This window comes from Talpa occidentalis, unplaced genomic scaffold (genome assembly GCF_014898055.3).
Source record: "Talpa occidentalis isolate TD23 unplaced genomic scaffold, MPIMG_talOcc4v2.1 talOcc4.13, whole genome shotgun sequence".
Taxonomy (NCBI): Eukaryota; Metazoa; Chordata; class Mammalia; order Eulipotyphla; family Talpidae; genus Talpa; species Talpa occidentalis.
The window spans coordinates 30,681,690-30,703,006 of NW_023601322.1; the positions used below are offsets into that span (position 1 = coordinate 30,681,690).

At 35.5% G+C, this 21,317-nt stretch overlaps 1 protein-coding gene across 6 annotated transcripts in view; it reads left to right on the forward strand.

Annotated features, from left to right (window-relative positions):
* The window catches only part of NOL4 (nucleolar protein 4), a 307,016-nt gene that overhangs the window by 63,668 nt on the left and 222,031 nt on the right, over window positions 1-21,317 (forward strand). For 3 of the 6 annotated variants that reach the window (XM_037508675.2, XM_054694107.1, XM_037508677.2), the window contains one exon: window positions 11,449-11,598. In XM_037508675.2, coding sequence (XP_037364572.1) covers window positions 11,449-11,598 — 150 coding nt within the window. Of the gene's footprint in view, window positions 1-11,448; window positions 11,599-12,492; window positions 12,556-21,317 lie in introns of those variants that run through there. The other 3 variants (XM_054694108.1, XM_037508679.2, XM_037508682.2) reach the window with 2 other exon arrangements.

Below are 21,317 nucleotides of genomic sequence, written 5' to 3' on the forward strand. Positions count from 1 at the left end.
CAAAAGGTTGGGTTTTGTTTCTTAATCCAGCCTGCAACTCTGTCTTTTTATTGAAGTGTTTAGTCCATTTACATTTAGATTTAATATTGATATGTTAGTATCTGTATTTGCCATTGTGTTTGTCTTTCCTTTGATTTTATTTATTTATTCTTTTAATAACTTTTTTTTTGGCCTTCTTTCATTGTTATTCATCCCTCTGAGGTTCTGGCTTTAGGACTCCTTGTAGTATTTTTTGGAGTGGGGGTTTAGTCGTAATGAAATTCCAGAGTTTCTGTTTGTCTGGGAAGGTCCTTATTCTTTCTTCATAGAGGAAGGAGAGCTTTGCAGGATAGAGTATTCTTGGTTGGCATCTGTTTTCTTGGAGTCTGTTGACTATGTCCCTCCACTCTCTCCTTGCCTGTAGTTTTCTTCGGAGAAGTCTGATGTCAGCCTGATTGGTTTTCCTTTGAATGTTATCTGTTTCTTCCCTCTTGTCAGCTTCATTATTTTTTTCCTTGTCCTGGATTCTTGGGAGCTTTACTATTATGTGTCTTGCTATATTTTTCCTTTCGTCGTTTAAGTTTGGTGTTCTTCTTGCTTCTTGTATATCATTTTTCAGCTCCTTCTTCACATTTGGGAAGTTCTCTTCAATTATCTCCTGGAATATTTTCTCTGTTCCTACATCTCTCTCCTCTCCTTCTGGAATTCCTATAACTCTTATATTTCCTCTCCTCATGGAGTCAGATAGTTCCCAAAGTCTTTCTTCGTTCTTTTTCCTTCGTATTTCTCCTTCCTTTTCTGTTTTGGTTCTTGTTATTTCTGTTTCTTCAAGAGTACTTATTCGTTCTTCCATTTCATCTATTCTGCTTTCATTGCTTTTCCCAGAGTTCTTTAGTTCTTCCATTAATTCTTTGATCTCCTGCGTTTCTTTTACTTCCCTCTTTAGGGACTCAATTTCATTCTTCTGACCATTGTTTTCCCTATTTAGGGACTCAATTTCCTTCTTCTGATCATTGTTTTCCTTTATGAGTTCTGTCATTTTTTTAATCATGGCAATTTTAAATTCTCTTTCTGGAAGGCTCAGAAGTTCTTCCAAGTTACTGTCATTGCAATCTGGGGGGTGGTTTTCTTTTTGTGGTGTGCTTTTTTCCTGAGGAGTTGTTAGGTTGCATGTGGTTCTTCTACTCCCTTGTGTCTGTTTTCTAATTTGTCGTATGCATTGGGACACTGTGTTGCTGGGACTGGCCGGCATCTTGGTTGAGCTTCTCTGCTCCCCTCTGGCTCCTCCAGGAGCCATCTGTCAGTTTCAAGCAGTCTTTACTGAAGAAAGTTCCCTGTTCTAAAATGCCGATGTGGGGACACACACCCCTGTGTGCTTGGTCTGCCCCGGTGGTGGGTTCCCGCTCCCTTGGGTTTAGAATGCAGGCCAGAAGTGGCATGGCGTGGTTGAGCTTCCCCGCTCACCTCTGGCTCCTGAGGGAGCCTTCTGCATGCAGTCTTTCCTGAAGAAATATCCCTGTTCTAAAATGGCGATGCAGGACGCACTCCCTGCGCGTCCGGTCTCAGGCACAGTCTTCTGCGCGCCCGGTCTGCCCCGGCTGTGGGTGCCCGCTCCCCCTGTGGGCTCAGACTGCTGGTCTGAAGGGGCCTGGGGTGGGCTAACTTCCCAGCTGGCCAGGGGTTCCTTCAGGAGCCTTCTGCAGATTTCAAGAAAGGTCCCTTGGTGTTAGTGACTTTTTTTCTGGTCGCTAGGTGGCGCCAGAGATCTCTCCTAGTGCGTGGGGGGCTGTTTTTCTTCACCCCGTGGGACAGGGAACAGAGCAGGAATGGTAGGGAAAACCTCCACGGCTTTGGGGTGCTGTGTCTGCCTTGTGCCCACCGACGTGGAGGACCCACGCTCCGAATTTCGTGCCCAGGGTCTCAGTTTCAAAGCCCTCAGGTCCAGGACGCGGGCTGTAGCCCAGTTCAGTGGCTGCAGCAATGGCGCCTTTTGCACCCCGCTCCCGTGTCCGGGCGCCTGGTTCCTGCTCACTCAGTGAGGGAATTTCACCTCAGTGAGGGCCCCTGCGCGTCTCCTGCAAGCCTAGGTTGCAGGCGCGGGGACCTGGGCAGCCGCGATCCCGATCCGCGTTTGTTTTTCAAGCGCGCCGCTTTTCCGCGCAAGCTTACCGGTAGGCCCTGGGTTGTGTGCAGGTCTCCTGGGTTCTCTGCTGTTCTCTAATGGCGCCCGGAGCCCTTCGCTCACTGCAGCGGCGAATCCTGCAGGGTTCTCCACAGCTCCCGTTCACAGGGTGTGGTGGCTGCAATAGTTCCTTTCCACTCCCAGTGCCGCTTGCTGCGTAGTTTGTTCTTGTTGGTCGATTTAGTTTGTTTTTCCCTCCTCTCTGCTGGTTGGAGAGTGCCGCCTCTGTGGGGAGCAGGGTTCTGCGCTTTCCTCCCTTCTGGTCCTCTTTTATGGCCACTTTCTTCTTCGGGTAGTTTGCTGGAGTTGTCTGTTTATCTTCCGTGTCCCAGTTCTCACTGGGACCTGCCGCTTTCCCTCCCTATTAACTTTTTTTAATGGGAGATCTTACTCGCAGCGTCTCCTCGCCGCCATGTTGCTCAGCCCTCTATATATCACTTTTTAAATGAGTGATAAGATGTCAAAAACTATTAAGCTTGGGTGGCTTAATAGTATCAATGTCTATCCATATTTTGCCATATTATCTTCCAGGAAGATACACTCGAGCCTGTGGGGAATGGAAGTCAGATACACTGGAGAAGAGATCTTTCACATACTGGTTATTAATTTTTTCATTACTTCTCCTTAATCGGCTTCCTAACATGATTGGAAATGTGGAATTTCAAAAAAAATAGTTGTATTTGAAACTCAGGAATGGACAAATTGATCCTCTAAAGTCCAGAAAGAGACATGCAGAATGGCATGTCAATATTTTATCATTTTTATGATGTTAGTATCTCTAAACGTGGTGTCCCTTATTTATCTATTCCATATGATTGCCTTAAATTTTTATATATCATCTCACCAAATGGCAATTAGTGTTAACAACTGTAAATTTTATGTAGCATCTCATTAATTGGGAATTAGTAAGCTGGTATAGTGTTAAGGAAGGTGACTTGTTTTTTAGCTTTCCTATTATTTTCCTTCACTATCATTTTTGGTTTAATATAATACAAGGGAGTTAATAAACCATCCATTTTTTGAACACACACTTGCATCATGCACTCAATTTACAAGTTTACCTTAAAATAAGATTTCTCCAATAATAGGTATATTTTCATAACATCCTGGAATGTCATATTAGATGAGTTATTAAGTTCTTGTCATCTGAGACTTTTCATGCCAAGAGTTGACAAGAGGAAGTATATTATAAAATACTCATTTATCACACTGCATTTGTCATTGACTCATCTTGAAAGCCAAAAAAAAAAAAAAATCAGTGGTACCTTGGAACTTATACTACTAGTTTCTAAGAGCTAATTGCTAAAATTTTACAAGCCATTGTAAAACAACACAGCTATTTAAAAAATTAAATGATATAGACAAGTAATTTATATTGAAAGGTAGTATATAATCAAAATATCACTATCTACTTATTTTACTACAATGTATGATTATCTGTAGCCTTGAGATTATGCTAATGAAAATACCATGTGATGGTGCACTATTTAGCATTGCTTCTCAACTCTAGGACTAGTGACTTCATATAGGTAGCTTGAAAAATGCTATAGTGGAAGTGCTTATGTTACAGAAATCAGCAAATGCCACAAGTCAGGGCTGGATTTGTTACTTTTTTTTAATGGTTTTAGTGCTGAAGCTAAAAACGTTTCAATTTAATGAATAAACTTGTACAAGGAAAATTAGTTCAACAGTAGATCAGGTTCTGTGCTAAACTACAAAAAACTTAATGGAAAAGAAGTTTGCAGGGAAATTCAACTGAGAGAAAATAGTTCAATTTAAGCCATATGTTGGATAGATAAACAAAAGTGTAGCAAAAGCCAGTAATAATATTCCTTGAAAATTCATTGTCTACATGAAATTTATGATAAAAGTATTATATATTATATTATGAATTGCTGTGTAGTCTTTATATCATTAAATTTTATAATCACCTTACGTATTTGTGTATATTTCCAAGAGGCAATTGTTAAACATTTCCCACAACATCACCATGAGCCTTGATGACTGAGCCACTTCTATTTCCACTCCCATAGGCTTTTTATACCCATGGACTTGTGGACTACTTGAGTTTGTGTTAGATAAGCTGCTCCTCTTGTTTTCTTGCATTTTTTAACTAAAAATCCAAAACCTGTGGAGACCACATATTTTAATGTCTTTATTGAATTATAAATCACCATACAATTCTTCCATTTAAAATGCACAATCCAATGTTTCTAATATAGCCACAGGATTTAAAACCATCACCATCATTTAATTTTAGAACATTTTTGTCCCTTCTAAAAGATACTTTGTACCCATTAACAGTCAATTCTCTAGTCCTTCCTTAGTCCTAAACAATTAGCAAAATACTTATATCTATCTAAATTTGCCTCTTTGGATATTTCATATAAAAGGAATCACACAATATGTATTTTCATGTGTCTGACTTTTTTCATTTAACTTAATGTCTTCAAGGTTCATCTATGGCTTAGCATGAATCAATATTTTATCCCCTTTTATGATAGAATAATATTCATTGGTATGGTTGGTTATACCATGTTTTGTTAATATTGACATATTCATCAATTTAGGGAACTTTGAATCATTTCTACTTTTTATGAACATGAATATGCTGCTATATTTTATGTGGATGTATGTTTTCATTTCCCTTGAATATATACATAGGTGTGGGCTTGTTAAGTCATCTGGTATATCTATGTTTAATTTTCTAAGTTACTGCCAAACTGTTTCCAAAGCAACGGCATCATTTTGTATTCCCACCAGCAATGCCTGAGGATTCTAATTTCTCCATGTCCTTGCCAATGATTATTGCTTTTTGATTATAGCAATCCTAGTAAACATGAAGTAGTACCTCATTGAAGATTGGAATTATATTTCCCTCATTACTAATAGTGATGTCTATGTTACCTTATGCTTATTTGTCATTTGAACTTCTCTGGAGAAATGTCTATTCAAAGTCTTTACTAATTTTAGTTTGTTCAGTTCAGGTTTACAAATTAATGATTTGACATTTGTATATACAGCAAAATTAATACCACAATAAGTCTGGCTAATATTCATCACTACACATCATTGCAGTTTCTCTTTTTTTGGTGATGAAAGCTACTAAGATTATTCTCTCAGTATCTTTCAAATATACAATACAGTATTATTATAGTCATCAGAGTATACATTACATTCCTAGGACTTAGTGAATATTTATTTTAAAACTGGAACACCTTTTGACCACTATCTGTCATTTGATCACATCTGTGTTTAATCAATTTTGAGCTAATATTTATAAGTTTGTGATCTAATATCATTCATTTTCATTTGTTTTTTTTTTCCCCCAGCAGCATTTATTAAAGACACTATCCTTTCCCAATTGTATAGTCCTGAATCTTTTGTCATTAATTAATTGACCATATGTATGAGTTTCTTTTTGAACTCTATTCTGTTCCGTTGGTCTATGTGTTTGTTTTCATGCCAGTATCAGACTGCTATAATTACCATAGTTTTTTTTATTTTTATTTTATTATTTTTATTTTATTTTATTTTATTTTTATTAGATAATAAATTTTATTGTTATATTCCCCATACAATTGCAGCCCCCCCCCATTCTGACCCCAATCCCTCCCTCCCGCCCCTGCCCCCCTAAAAGTGTCTCTGGTTCATAGTTTTTTGTTGATTTTGATTTTCACTTTCTTATAGTTATTCATTTTCCTGGTCCCTTATTTAAGTTTTCTAGATTCCTGCTATGAGTGAGACCATCCAGTATTTTTCTTTTTCTTTTTGGCTTATTTCGCTGAGCATGATCCCTTCCAGCGCCATCCATGTTGCTGCAAATTGCATGTGTTTATCTTTTTTGAATGCTGATTTTGGGCATTTGGGTTGTTTCCAAAGCTTAGCTATTGTAAACAGTGCTGCTATAAACATAGGGGTGCAGGTGTTCTTTGGAATTGATGTTTCTGTGTCCTTTGGGTAAATACCTAGGAGTGGAATTGCTGGATCCTGTGGAAGCTCTATGTTTAGTAGGTCCAGAAATCTCCACACAGCTTTCCACAGTGGTTGGACCAGTTTGCACTCCCACCAACAGTGCAGAAGAGTTCCTTTTTCTCCACACCCTCGCCAACATTTGTTGTTGCTAGTTTTTTTAATATGTGCCATTCTCACTGGTGTTATAATTACCATAGTTTTTTAATGCAGTTTAAAATCAGGATGCCTCCAGCGTTGTTATTCTGTATCAATTTTTAAATTGGGTTATTTTTCTATTTTTATTATACATAATAAAAATGGCTATGTTTATTATACATAAAGATATATCTTTCAAATATTTTCTTCCATTTCTGTGGGTTTTTATTTCACTTTTTGCAAAGGATAATTGTAACCATATATATTGTTTAAATTCTGCTGTAGTTCAATTTATCAAATTGTTTTATTTTACTCTTGGTGTCATAACTAGGATAACCTTGCCTTACCCAGGTTATCAACATTTGCTCCTATTTTCTTCTAAGAATTTTAAGTTTTGACTTCTATGTCTAGATCTATGATCCTTTTTTTTTTTAATTTTTTGCATGGTGTGCAGTAGAAATTATCCTTTCTTCTGCATGTAGGTATCCAGTTGTCCCAGCACCATTTATTAAAAAGACTAATTTTTCCTCATGCATTGTCTTTATATTCCTGTAGTGTAGGGCGCTATCTCTGGAATCTCAGTTCTGTCCTAGTGAGCTACATTTCTATTCTGATGCTAGCACCACGCTGTCTGGCTTTTCTTTGTAGAATTTTTTTTTTACATTACTAATTTTGTTCTTTTACTTGTGACAGGTTTATTCACATTTTCTTATTTTTCAGTAATTTGTCAGTAATTTGTATGTTTCTAAGAATTATTCATTTTGTATAGGGATCTAATGTGTGTGTGTGTCTATACCTCTTGGAGCTCTATTATTTGACACATATATAAACTATAATTATGGTGTCTTTTTGGGAAACTGATCTATTTATGAAATATTCTTCTTTATCATTAGTTTCTTTTTGTTTTAAGTGTATGTTTAATAATATAGATATTCTAGTGGTTTTACTTTATTAACTGCATGGTCTATCTTTTTATCTTCATTTTTTTTTGTCTTTGAATCAGATTGTGTCTCTTCTAGATAACAGAGTAGGATGTGTGGTTAACAACCAATATGATACATTTGTCTTTTGTTTGGGTTACTTATTTCTTTTATACTTAGTGTTATTATTGATATTATTGGATTTCCATTGATGATTTTGCTTTTTTGTTGTGTATAATCTACATATATATCCTCTCTATTCTCCATTTATTGGCTTTTTCAGTGTATATTTTCCTTTATAAAATCTTAAGTCCTTCAGTGTGTTTCAAATTTTGGGATTATTTTGGCTTCTCTAGGGATAACAATATACTTTTTAATTTTTCAGAATTTACTTTGGATATATATACTAAGGTAGTTATAAATCTAATACAGAAAATTTTTAAAAGATTTATTTATGATATAAGAACTGGGGTACAGGCCAGAGGTGTGTGTGTGTGGGAGGGGGTGAGAGGATTCACCAGAGACAGAGTGGGGAACAGAACTGGTAGACTGAGTGAAATACACTGCTGAGGGGAGCAGCGGGCGAGCCAGAAGAGGTCTGCTGTGCCATGCGGGTAACTCACAGGCCTGGGATCAAACCCATGCTGCAGTGGCTGCCAACAGCTTCACAGGTTGTGTCTTAACCCCTTGTGCAACCAGGGAGGCCCCTAAATATAGAAATTTTATTCCTATGTCATTCTATTTTTTCATCTTTTTTATCTTTGAGATATATGTATGTATGTTATAATTTTTTTAGCTTATACAATTTTGGACATTTTAACGTACTGAAAGATGTGAAAAAATACATATTTATAAAGTTTTTAACATTCATTTTCTCATTTAACCTTTCTGGGTCTCTTTCTTCCTACCTGTGGATTTGACTTCCCATTCTGTGTTATTTTCTCTCCAAATGCCAATGCAGTTGTGTTCCTTCTTTTTTGCTGCTATTATCAAATATATTACATTTCTATATAATATAGAAATCAATTATACAATTGTCTCAAAAAATTGTATTGTCAAAAAATCAATTGTCTCAATTATACAATTATTTATATGTTGTATTAAGCAACCGCATTTTACATCAGTCAAGAGAAAAATAAATATGAAATTACACTGTTTTGCTATTTATCAAATAAATAATTAATTAACCTTAACTTTTATGGAGCTGTTGGCATTTTCATGTGGCTTTGAATTACTGTTAGATGTCACTCACCACTTACTTTCAACCTGAAAGTACTACTTTCCCCTAGTGTTTATTATAAGGCATGCTTACCGGAATTGAATTCTCTTTTACCTGGGATTATCTTTAATTCACCTTCATTTTTAAAAGATAGTTTTTTTTAGGATATAAGGTTTTTGTTTGACAGTTTTTATATTTAGCACTTTGAATATGTCATTCCACTGTCTTCTCACCTCCCGTGTGTCTTTTAAGAAATGATCTTTTAATCCTGGATTTCCTTCAATGTAATGAGTCACTTATCTCTTGCCACTTTCAAGGTTTTCTCCTTGTCTTTGGCATTCAATGTTTCCACTATATTGTTTCTCTTTATGAATTTCTTTGTGTTTATGGTTCTTAGAATTTGTTTAGCACTAAGCTCTTTGAATATTTTTCTTCCAGTTTCTGAAGGGCCCATCATTCTTCTTTATTTTCTTACCATGAACATATAACTCATTTTTATTAACGGCCCCATGGCTGAAAGACATTTTTGATTTTTAGTAAAAGACAACTGATGTGAATTGTGCTTGACTCATAGTTGCAAGGAAGCAGGTCCACATGATAGAAGATAATAAATGGTTTCTCTCCCACAATATATGTGATTTCAATATTACCTTGATAAGCATTAAACTTATGATTTCTTGAAAGAATGTTGACTGTTAACAATTGTGAAATATTGCCTATATATGCTCCTATAATATGGCTTGCATGTCTTATACTCTCATATCATCCAGATAATTGTTTGAATAATGCTACCCAGAGATTTCAAGTTCTAATTTCTGCAATTTTAACTCTAACTTTATTTGTAAAAGATTCTTTGTGGATGTAATTAAATTACTGATCTTGAGATGACAAGATTACTGAGGATTATCTATACTATCATATAAATTGGGTTCTTATAAGAGAGAAACACACAGAGGAGAGACACGGTGAAGAGGTTTTAAAATCAGCCAGTGTAATATGACCTAAGCCATGGAATACTGGCAACTAACGAAATTGGAAGAAACAAAGAATGGAATCTCCCCTAGAACTTCCAGAAAGTCTGCCAACACTTTGATTATGAGTTTATGATCTCCAAGACTGACTATGAGCAAATGAATTTCTCTTGTTTCAACCCATCTACTTTGCAGCAATTTTTCAGAAACCTTATACAATCCTAGTCATGTTTTTATTCAGTATTTACTTTCTGTACTAGTCTGTAAATACACCAAAGATCTGGATTATCTGTCTTTTACACCTCAGGACTTAACTGAGGGCTTTGCAAAATTTGGTCCTTGTAGGATGCTTGTTGAAGAAATAAAAATACAGACTATGATTCCTACATCACTTATGGTTTAGTAATTGTACAAAGTTATGATATTTATGGCTACTAGCAAAAGAACTAAGAGGAAATTGTAAAAATTTATGAGTGGGGAGAAAGAAGCAAAGTTTTTGTGGATGTTTCACTGGTGGGTAGAGCTAAAATTTGTATTTCAACCTATGACATACAGGGTGGGCATCTGAGATGGTCCTTCCAAGGCACTGCCCTCTCAACTGCATTCATTTTCCATTCATTTTCCAACTGCATTCATGTGTCATGTAGCTTCCACTCTCAGTAAATGCTGGTCTTACATAACACGATAAAGAGGAAGTACCCATGGGCCCAGTATAGATAAAAGAGACCTCAAGATGGTAAAGGAGAGAAGTGAGAAAGTTCTAAGAACTAAAGAATCATATGCTTCATAGATAATTTTTGAAGGAGCATTTCAGATTTAACAAAGATGAACTATCTGTTTGACCTAGCATATAACAGAGTAGCACTGCTACTCTGAAATTTATTATAAATCAGAGAAAAATACCTCCCAAACTAACAAAAAGCTTCATATGACTTTCCATTTTGAAATGAGTTCATTGTTTTGGGACTACTCTTCAAACAGACTTTTGCCATTTGACTGATTACCTGCTCGGCTGCATGTGTTTATAGCTCTATACATAAAATCTTTCTACGTGTAGTTATATATTTAAATTTCCTTCTTGTTTCACTCCAAACATGTTTCTATTTTTCTCTATGGGTATTTTTGTCTCTTTGTTACACTTCCTATTGCCTGTCATATACCCTGCTTGAACTCTCACCCATGTCAGATTTGATTTCTTCCAAAAAGCTTTGCAAGAGATGATTTATCAATTCTCTGAACTTCTACATGCTTTGCTTATATTTTTATTGTGATCATCAAAATGAGAAGAGCCACCATTTATTCAGTGTCCATTATATGCCAATATCACATGCCTTGCCTTATTTAAGTCTTACAACAGTTTTGTGATGTGGGATCTATTATACCTGCATTACAGCTCAGAAAACTAAAATTGAGAAAACGGAATTTAGAGAGGTTTTAAGTGATTTGAAAAAACCATACAACTTCTGAATGGAAGATCCAAATTTCACAGCTAGATAATCTTTAAAGCTCACAATTTCAACCTTTAACAAATACTGCCTTTTAGTCTAATACCAATAGCACAGTCAATGTTTTTTCTTTTCTAGATTACTTGATGTTCAAGGGTAGTGATTCTACTTTATTTCCTTGATTTCTCTAACATCTTCTTGTATTCAGCAACAGAATAAATAATGAGAGCATATATGAATCAAACTTTAGAATGAAATTATTGCAACAAAAATAATAGCTCTAAATATATTTTAGGATAATTTAAATGATATACTGCACAACGTATTTTAGAGTAATTGAAAAGATATACTGATAGCTATAAAAAAGTCATAAAATCCTAAAAGATGACATTTATGGGTCAGTATGATTATGTCAAATATCTTCCTCATGGTTCTTAAAATTCTAAATGAAAATGTTAAGATGATTGGATAATCATTCATGATTTTTTAAGTTTCTTATCCAGATGATTTGGTACAGTGTATAAAAATGTTCTTACTTAATCAACTTTATGTATTAAATGTGTGTGTTAGATGTACATATATTTATTAATCTTGTGCTTTTTTTTATTGCATTTGTTTCCAGGATGGCGTAGGGGTAGATGAGAAACTGTCTTTACGGCGGGTAGCTGTGGTTGAAGATTTCTTTGACATTATCTATTCGATGCATGTGGAAACAGGGCCAAATGGAGAACAAATTCGAAAACATGCTGGACAAAAGAGAACTTACAAAGCAGTAAGTTAAAAATCACTAAAAAGAAAAGAAAAAGAAAATGGCATGCATTTTGAAATTTGGTATAATGTACTTTTTTTTAAAAATGGATTCAATAATTAGACCATATCATGGTCACACCCATTATTTAAACTGTAATTATTACTGATTCTATTTTGGTCATATGTTCACTAAGTCTATTCTTAGGACTTAAACCTGTCCTAGCACTATCATATTATTTTATTTTAGTATGCTTAAATAACATATGGTAGTTCCAGTAAAATGTCCACAAATGGGAAGATATATGTGTTATATGAATTATGGATGGGTTTTTATACTACCTCTATCATCTTAACATTTGTTCTCCTTCAAATAATTAATATTAGTATTTCCTATTTAATTTTCATAGTCATTTGGATGAGAAAATTTTATGTACATAGTGTTACCATGTATTAAATACATTTGTTCTGAAGTATATGCATTCTTAATTTTCTAGATGAGACTATCAAAATATGTGTTATTTTCATATATCTAATGCCCTTGAACATTTAAAAATGAAAATATATAATGTTTTTATTGTTAATTATATGGAAAACTAAGTTAACTGTTAGTTATTGAAATATATATTGTCAAAATGGAGTTATATATTATTTAATTTTTTTAAATTATGCGAAGTTTGATCTAAACACTTTAGTCTAACTTTTTATTCAACTAAAAAGTTTATGAGATTTTACTCTAAATATTTTATCCTTTATAGGAAAATTGAAGAGAAAATTATTCTTTTCCAATATGAGCAAAGTAGACATCAGAATATTTATCAGCATCAGAATAATATCCTTCTTTAGAATTCTTATTGAACTTTGCTTTTGGCTACCTTTATATTTAATTGTTTTCAGCTATATTGATACACAATATCAGTCTGGATCCATTTTTTTTTCAGATACAGAAAAATGTGTGAAATGCTCAAAGTTTCAAATACAGGTACATATGTTTGAAAATTAGCTACTGAGCATAAGAAATAGCTTCTTTTCCATAACTATTTTTTGCTATATTTCCAGGATCATATTGAATCTTTATAGTTGCATAATAACCCCTAATACATGTTGTATTTATATCTCCTTTTCTATGGTTTTGTTTCTTGGCTGTTTCCAAATTGCATGGTTTGTGGGCAGGCACTATTGTAAGTTTCCTTACATAATTCTGCCACATAAACTTTCTTTTGACTTACATATATCTGGAGACATTCTTACAATGACTAATGACATGGCCTAGCTTCTGAAGATATTTTTATGTAGACTAATATTACTGAACATACTCATTTTTCCTGTCTCATAAACCAGGGTTATACCTTGGATAGTAATAGAAAAAATTGTATATTGATCTACTAATATCATTAACTGTGTACTCATGATAATTCATATTCATGACATAGCCTCCTGAACTTGACAGGTCTTTGTAAGGTAGGATATATAAGTTCAATCATATTAAATAAAAACCAAAAATGGCTTCATTGTTTCTAGCATTGTGGCAGCCAAATCTGTTTAGGTGCCAAAAGCAATTTTATAAATGGTTTAATCTCTGAAATACACTTCTTAGTTATCTTAACTAGCATGCGTCAATGGCATAGTCCCAAATCTTTCCCCTTGTGTTTTCTTAAATGAAATCTAGGGAATCTAACCCATTGCCATAACATAGGCCAAACTTCCAATAAATTGGTAAACCTATTTCCAACATATAATGTTTTGCATTAACATTATAAAGACATTGTATTTTGGGCTAGGGACACCAACTTTGAAAGTATAAGCAACTTTGGAAATATCCATTCTTTCTTTACAACATCCTATTTGAAGGTTTTTCTTTCCCAAGTTATTTTTCCCACCATCTAAAGTGTTCTCACCATTCCCTAATATGAAAGTTCTTTTTCATCTAACCTTTGCCTCCTGGCATCATACAATTATTTCCGAGTCAGGAAACATTTCCATATTATAGAGTAAAATTTATTGTAAGAAAAAAATCTGTGGCAATGCCAGCAAAACTGCACATGAATTTACAATGAATTCAAGCCTAATGTTAAAAATTAATATAAATGTTAAATTAATGGGGCATAAAACTAAATGCATTTGAAATGGAATAACTTAGTGCTATTAGGTCCCTAGACTTTCGGGTCAGAGTTAGTTCTCATTACTAATGCTGGAAGTGGTTGGTTATTGGTAGAATTAGCTAGATACCTATTGAATTATAATGGTTCCCATTAAGTTTAAGATTTTTTCCTACTTCTAACACATTAGCTTATAGAGCATGCATGATTATGTTTATTGACCTTCTTTTTCTCCCTTCTCCTACATAGCCAAGAAACCATACTTATCAACTAATCATTAAAACTGTCATACTGTGTTTATAATATTATCAATAGATTTAGTGGTCATTTTATTTACTTTGCCTTTTTTGCAAATCTTTCTATGTTTTTACTCTGCAGGAAACGGTGGTCCTTTAATATTGGATTAACTTTTGAATGCTGTTTGTTTTTACCTATCTGCAGTATGTCATTACTTGAAATATCTAGGCATTATACAACTTAAATTTTACTGCAATCTGATTTGACCTTAGATAAAATTGGAGGGTTTATAGTCTATTATTCATGAGCTCTTTTGGAAAATCCACATAAAATGACACATTGTAGGAATACATAAAGGCTATCATATTTTATATTTCAGTCACCATTGAATTCCAGTGTCTTTTAGGTCTTTTCTGCATTTGTCACTGTGTATATATTGTTACTGGTGTAATAGCCATGTTTTCTTAAAAAAAAATTGACTATAGACAGCTCTTAATTATCTATGTTAACAGTAGAGAAGAGGTGTGGATCATTCAAATATCCCTTATAGATGAGCTGAAAATTGAATGTAAATGTGCTTAACAGTTTGAGAAGACACTTCAAAATTAATGACATAAATACAGGTTGTTGCCTTCCAGTTCTTAACTCTTTTCAACTTCTGTTGAAACTCTACCTTCAGGGAAGATATCACTCCTCTCTGGTTGTTTTTAATAACTTATATCTTATCTTAAATCAGGTCCAGATTAAAGGATTAAAGCTCTTTTTTTTGCTACATATAAGATAAAAGTAACTGGTGAAAATTCAGGAAATCGGGGAGGGGGGAAACTAAGTGTTTTCAATTGAGAACAGTCTGCATATATGTGTTTATATGCACACACAAATGTTACTTGTAGTGTGGTACAGTAAATGAACATGTACTACTCACATACATAGTTGCCAATAAGTACATTCATTTAATTCATACTGGAGAGTATATGCTATAACTAAAGAAAATGGGCTAGAAGCCAAAAAAACTCATTTTTAGAATTTAATTCTAGCATTTCCTGTGTCACTTTTAGCAAATTATTTACCTTTTTCTCTGCTTCTGTTTAGAAGGAAAGCATTATATAAATGATATGCTCAAAAATACATGAATTAATATGTGTAAAGTGCTTGCCATATGATAAATGTTTGAATATTTTGCTTTTTTTAATAGTTTTTTTAAAGATTTATTTATTTATTTATTTATTTATTTATTTATACAAGCACTGGGTACAGTCAGAAGCGCAGGAGGGTGAGAGAGTTCACCAGAGTGACTAAGCACACTGCTGAGGGGAGCAGCGGGCGGCAGGAGAGGTCTGCGCGCCATGTGGGACCCTCCTCTAGTGGCCAGGGAGCAGCCGGGGATCAAACCAGCGCTGCAGAGGCTGCGGGCAGCTTCTCAACCCAGCGCTCAACCGCTGCGCCACTGGGAGGCCCTGAATATTTTGTTTTCTTCTGTGTTCTCCAAGACAGAGGAACAGGACAATAAACATAGCCCTCACTGTAATTATGGGTATGATTTCCTCTACCTGCCCTGATGTCTCTGTGTCTGGAGATGGGAATAGTAATAACCCTTTCCTTACACTCTGTCATGTGCATTCCGTGCATGTATGTGCATAGTGGAAATCCTGGGTAGTCCACAGCATAACTTTTATCCAGTGTTTCATTGACTAGAAAGAAAATATGAAAGTAGCTCAGATTTCCTGTTTTTGGTTTTTGTTGCTGTTGTTAGGAGCACTATTGCTAGATGAAGTTTGTGAGAATTTCAGTCATTTTATATGCTTATTTCAAAGTATACTTCTGTTAATTTCAAATTAATTTTCTGAAGGAGAAAGCCAAGCACCAGATGATTCCACATATGTGGAATGTAGAGAAACAAAAGAACTGACAAAACTAATAAACCAAAACAAATTGTAGAAATAGGACTGTAAAATTGAGGTTACTAGAGGGGGTGAGAGGTGGGGGTGGGATAAACTGGGGGAGGAACCCAGTGGTCTGTGGTAAATTTTAGGACTGAGAGTGCCTTGCTGGTGGCTGTGATGTGGTGGGTGACTTCCATTTGAGGAGGTGTGAACCTTGAACCTGTTCCTTTAAGTCATGTACAGTGCGGTAAACCAATGTTACCTCAATAATATTTTTTTTTGAAAAGTTTAAAAACTGGGCCTCTTAAAAATTTGATATAAAAACAATTTTTATTTCCAGGGACACACAATATAAAAATGACATATACAGATTTCTACATTCCTACTCTGAAGTTAAAAAGGACACTATTCTATCAGGTCTAGAACAATTAAACTTCAAATGTTAGTTACCATAATTTTTGTCCTTTCTATAAATATCTTTTTGTTCATCATCTCTGTCGCTGAATCAGATATTTTAGCTTGCACCATTTTCCTGCTAGTTATATACAAATTCCCAGAATTCTTGTCAACTTATAAGATTAATGAGCAAAATTTTTAGCCATTGTGTCATAAAAAATACCACTAAAATCAAATTCAAGAATTTCAAGATAATTTGTTTGGCATCTTTTTGGTTTAGTCCATAGTATAAAGTGAGACAGCTCCATAAAACAAAGGGGCTATATTTAATTTTTTTTCAAACTCTGAAGAAATTAGAGCAAAGGTAATAGTATATAAGGGTTATTACTTGCTAATAGTGATGTGAGGGTTATTACTAGCAACCAAAGTGCTATTTCCTTGGTACAAGTAATGTTTAAAGTTAGGGGATGCATCTTGCACCCTTATTTTTAATTTTTTTTAATTGAGGTGACATTGATTTTATCATTATTTAAGTTTCTGGTTTTGTTCCTTTAAAAGGAGATTGACTGTGAAACATAGTATAGAGGTAGATTTTGATTCCATTAACATCTAGAGAGTTTTCCTGTAAATAAATGGTGATAAAAATAATAATGAAAAAGCTCTGTAGTTATCATACTTCACATTTCCAAGAGTTAATATAGCAACCTCTAAAACACAAATAACAATATAAACTAATGTTAACACAATAAAAAAATTTAAAAATTGGTAAAAAATTCCAACCACAGAAGAAAGGTTATAAAAGTGAATGTCAAGTTTCAGATGATTTTCAATGCTTTCTAGTTTATTAAAAATACTGCAGTGATCTAAAGTATTGTGCACTAGCACTCCTGAAGTTATAACATGACTTCAAGCTGCAACAAAACAGATATGACTACATCTCAGTTACTCTCACTCTTGAGTGGAACAGGCTAATTTTGCCTCATAGCTCATTTGTTTGTTTATATTTTTCTCCTGCATTTTTTGGATAGATGTAAGTCACCATGTGACCATCTGTGTTGCATAGCTCCTATTGTCTGACATACCGTTTTATGGAATTTTCTGTCTTATACTGTTGAAATAGAAGATTATCTATCTAGCTCTTGGATAGGACCAGGAAAGTTTTGTTCTCCAAATACAGTTAGTTCCCTTCTCTATCTCAATGCCTTTAGTTTAACAATTAAATTCAATTTATTTGTATTAAACCATTGACCATATATATCTCTATGTGAATTTAAAATATTCTTGGTGGGGCCTCCCCTGGTGGTGCAGGTGGTTGAGGTCAGCGCTGTGAAGCTGTTCGCAGCCTCTGCAGCACCGGTTAGATCCCCGCTGGCCAGCGAGGGTCCCACATGGCTCGGTAGACCTCTCCTGTCTCGCCCTCAGCTCCCCTCAGCAGTGTATTTTGTCAGTCTGCCTGTTCTGTTCCTTGCTCTGTCTCTGGTGAATCCTCTCACCCTCCCGAGCATCTGGTCTGTACCCCTGATCTTGTAACTGTACCCCAGATCTTGTATAATGAATAAATCTAGCAGTCAATGACACTTTCATGACAATTTTACAGATTTGCTGTCTCCCATATCCACTGAGTTAAACTCAACAATAGAGAAGTATACCAAAAGGGAATGTGGAATATGTCATAGATAAATCTACCAATGTCGCAAGTAGCGTAACAGCTGTCTTATTTTTTGTGTGAATCCTAGTGTGACATCACACCTTTGGCAGGTGTCAGATAATTAGAAGTTAAGAACTCATGTCATTAGACGAGGATGAAAAGCTCTACAGACCTCATTTGAAAATCTTTTCCAGAAAGGCGGAATTATTTCTTTTAACGAAATATTTTTAAATGAGACTATTGCTTTGAAACACATTTAAAGCATTAGACTGAAAACTATGAAATTTCCAGAGACCTCTATCTAGTTGTAATTCAGTAATAGGATATAAAAGTGTCATGTGCTTTTGTCTTTTCTCACTTTTACTGCTTCGAATTTTCCCCTTACTTGCCACAGATCTAAGTGCATGGATAGAGTGTTACTGAAGCTAGGGGTTGAGGAAAATATTTTCTGGGGCTTGAAATTAGTTTTATTCCTATAAGCCAAGTCATTTTCTTTGACCTAATTAAAAAAGAAATCAGAGTAAAACAATACACCAAATAAAAAAATAAAGGTCCGAGACCGGGTGTGCAGGGGAGCGCGTCCCCTGCACCGGCATTTTGCAGCAGGGACCTTTCTTGCTAGAGACTGTGTGAACCCAGCAGAAGGCTCACCGAGGAGACAGAGGTAAGCTGGGAGGCTTGCCCATGCTGGGCGCCTTCTAGCCTGCAGTTCCAGCCCAGAGGGGAGCAGCACCCACCGCTAGGGCAGACCGGTCGTGCAGGGGAGCTTGTCCCTGGCACCGGCATTTTGCAGCAGGGACCTTTCTTGCTGGAGACTGTGTGAAGCCAGCAGAAGGCTCACCAAGGAGACAGAGGTAAGCTGGGAGGCTTGCCCATGCCGGGCGCCTTCTAGCCTGCAGTTCCAGCCCAGAGGGGAGCAGCACCCACCACTGGGGCAGACCGGGCGTGCAGGGGAGCATGTTCCCGCATCGCCATTTTGCAGCAGGGACCTTCTTTGCTGGAGACTTGTGAACCCAGCAGAAGTTCCCCAGAGGAGCCAGTGGTGAGCTGGGAAGGTCGCCCAAGATGCCGGCCAGTACCAGCAACACAGTGTCACAAGGAATATGGCAAATTAGAAAACAGGCAGTAGGGAGTAGAAAAACCACATTTAACCCAGCCACTCCTCAGCAAAAAAGCACACCGCAAAAAGAAAACCATCTACCAGATTGCAACGACAGTAACTTGGAAGAACTTCTGAGCCTTCCAGATAGAGAATTTAAAATTGCTGTGATTAAAAAACTGACAGAAGTCATAAAGGAAAACAATGATAAGGGGAAAATAATTAATGACCAGAAGAATGAAATTGAGTCCCTAAAGAGGGAAGTAAAAGAAATGCAGGAGATAAAAGAATTAATGGAGACGCTAAAGAACTCTGGGAAAAGCAATGAAAGCAGAATAGATGAAATGGAAGAATGAATAAGTACTCTTGAAGACACAGAAATAAAAAGAACTAAAACAGAAAAGGAAGGAGAAGTACGAAGGAAAAAGACCGAAGAAAGACTTCGGGAACTATCTGACTCCATGAGGAAAGGAAATATGAGTTATAGGAATCCCAGAAGGAGAGGAGAGAGATGTAGGAACAGAGAAAATATTCAAGGATATAATTGAAGAGAACTTCCCAAACGCGAAGAAGGAGCTGAAAATTGATATACAAGAAGTAAGAAGAACACCAAACTTCCATGACGAAAGGAAAAATACAGCAAGACACGTAATAGTAAAGCTCCCAAGAATCCAAGACAAGGAAAAAATAATGAAACTGACAAGAGGGAAGAAACAGATAACATTCAAAGGGAAACCAATCAGACTGACATCAGACTTCTCTGAAGAAACACTACGGGCAAGGAGAGAGTGGAGGGACATAGTCAACAGACTCCAAGAAAACAGATGCCAACCAAGAATACTCTATCCCACAAAGCTCTCCTTCCTCTATGAAGAAAGAATAAGGACCTTCTCAGACAAACAGAAACTCTGGAATTTTATTACGACTAAACCCCCACTCCAAAAAATACTATAAGGAGTCCTAAAGCCAGAACCTCAGAGGGACGAATAACAACAAAAGAAGGCCAAAGAAAGTTATTAAAAGAATAAATAAATAAAATCAAAGGAAAGACAAACACAATGGCAAATACAGATGCTAACATATCAATACTAACTCTAAATGTAAATAGACTAAACTCTTCAATAAAAAGACACAGAGTTGCAGGCTGGATTAAGAAACAAAACCCAACCTCTTGCTGTCTCCAGGAAACACATTTAGCTGCAAAAGATAAAAATAGACTCAAAGTTAAAGGATGGAAAACAATTCTACAAGCAAATGGATGAAAAAAGAAGGCAGGCACAGCTATACTCATATCAGATAAAACAGATTTCAAACTTAAAAAGATAAAAAGAGACCCCAGTGGTCATTACATTATGATCAAGGGGACAATACTTCAAGAAGAAATAACACTCATTAACATATATTCACCAAACGAAGGAGCACCAAAATATATCAGACAACTATTGGCATCTCTGAAAACAGACATCAGAGAAAACACATAGGTAGTGGGAGACTTCGACACACCACTATCAACAATGGATAGATCAACAAGACAAAAAATAAGTAAAGACACTAAAGCTCTAAATAAGGATCTAGAGTGCTTGGGCTTAACAGACATATATAGAACACTAAACCCAAAAAAATCTGAGTATACATTTTTCTCAAGCGCACACGGATCATTCTCTAGGATCGATCATATACTGGGGCACAAGACAAACATCAACAGATATACCAAGATTGAAATCATACCAACCATCTTCTCTGACCATGAAGGCATCAAACTAGAAATAAACCATAAAAAGAAGGCAAGGTACTCTCCTACCTCGTGGAGATTGAAACTCACACTACTGGAAGTCCACTGGACTAAAGAGGAGATAAAAGAAGAAATTAAAAAATTCTTTGAATTGAATGACAAGGAGGACACCAATTTCCTAAATGTATGGGATGCAGCAAAAGCAGTAATAAGAGGAAAATATATAGCAATAGATGCTCACATCAAGAAACAAGAAAGAACTCAAAGAAACAACCTAATCTCGAAGCTCAAAGATCTAGAAAAAGAACAACAAAAAAACCCCAAAACCAGTAGAAGAAAAGAAATAATAAAAACCAAAGCAGAATTAAATGAAATTGAAACTAAAAAAACAATCCAAAAGATCAATGAAACCATGAGCTGGTTCTTCGAAAAAATCAATAGAATAGATAAACCCCTAGCCAGGCTCACAAGGGCAAAAAAGTGAGAAAGCACAAATAAATAGGATAATAAATGAAAGAGGAGAAATCACAACGGACACAGCAGAAATCAAAAGAATAATTAATAACTACTATGAACAGTTATATGGAAACAAGTTCAACAATCTAGAGGAGATGGACAAATTCCTACAACTCTACAATCACCCAAAGCTT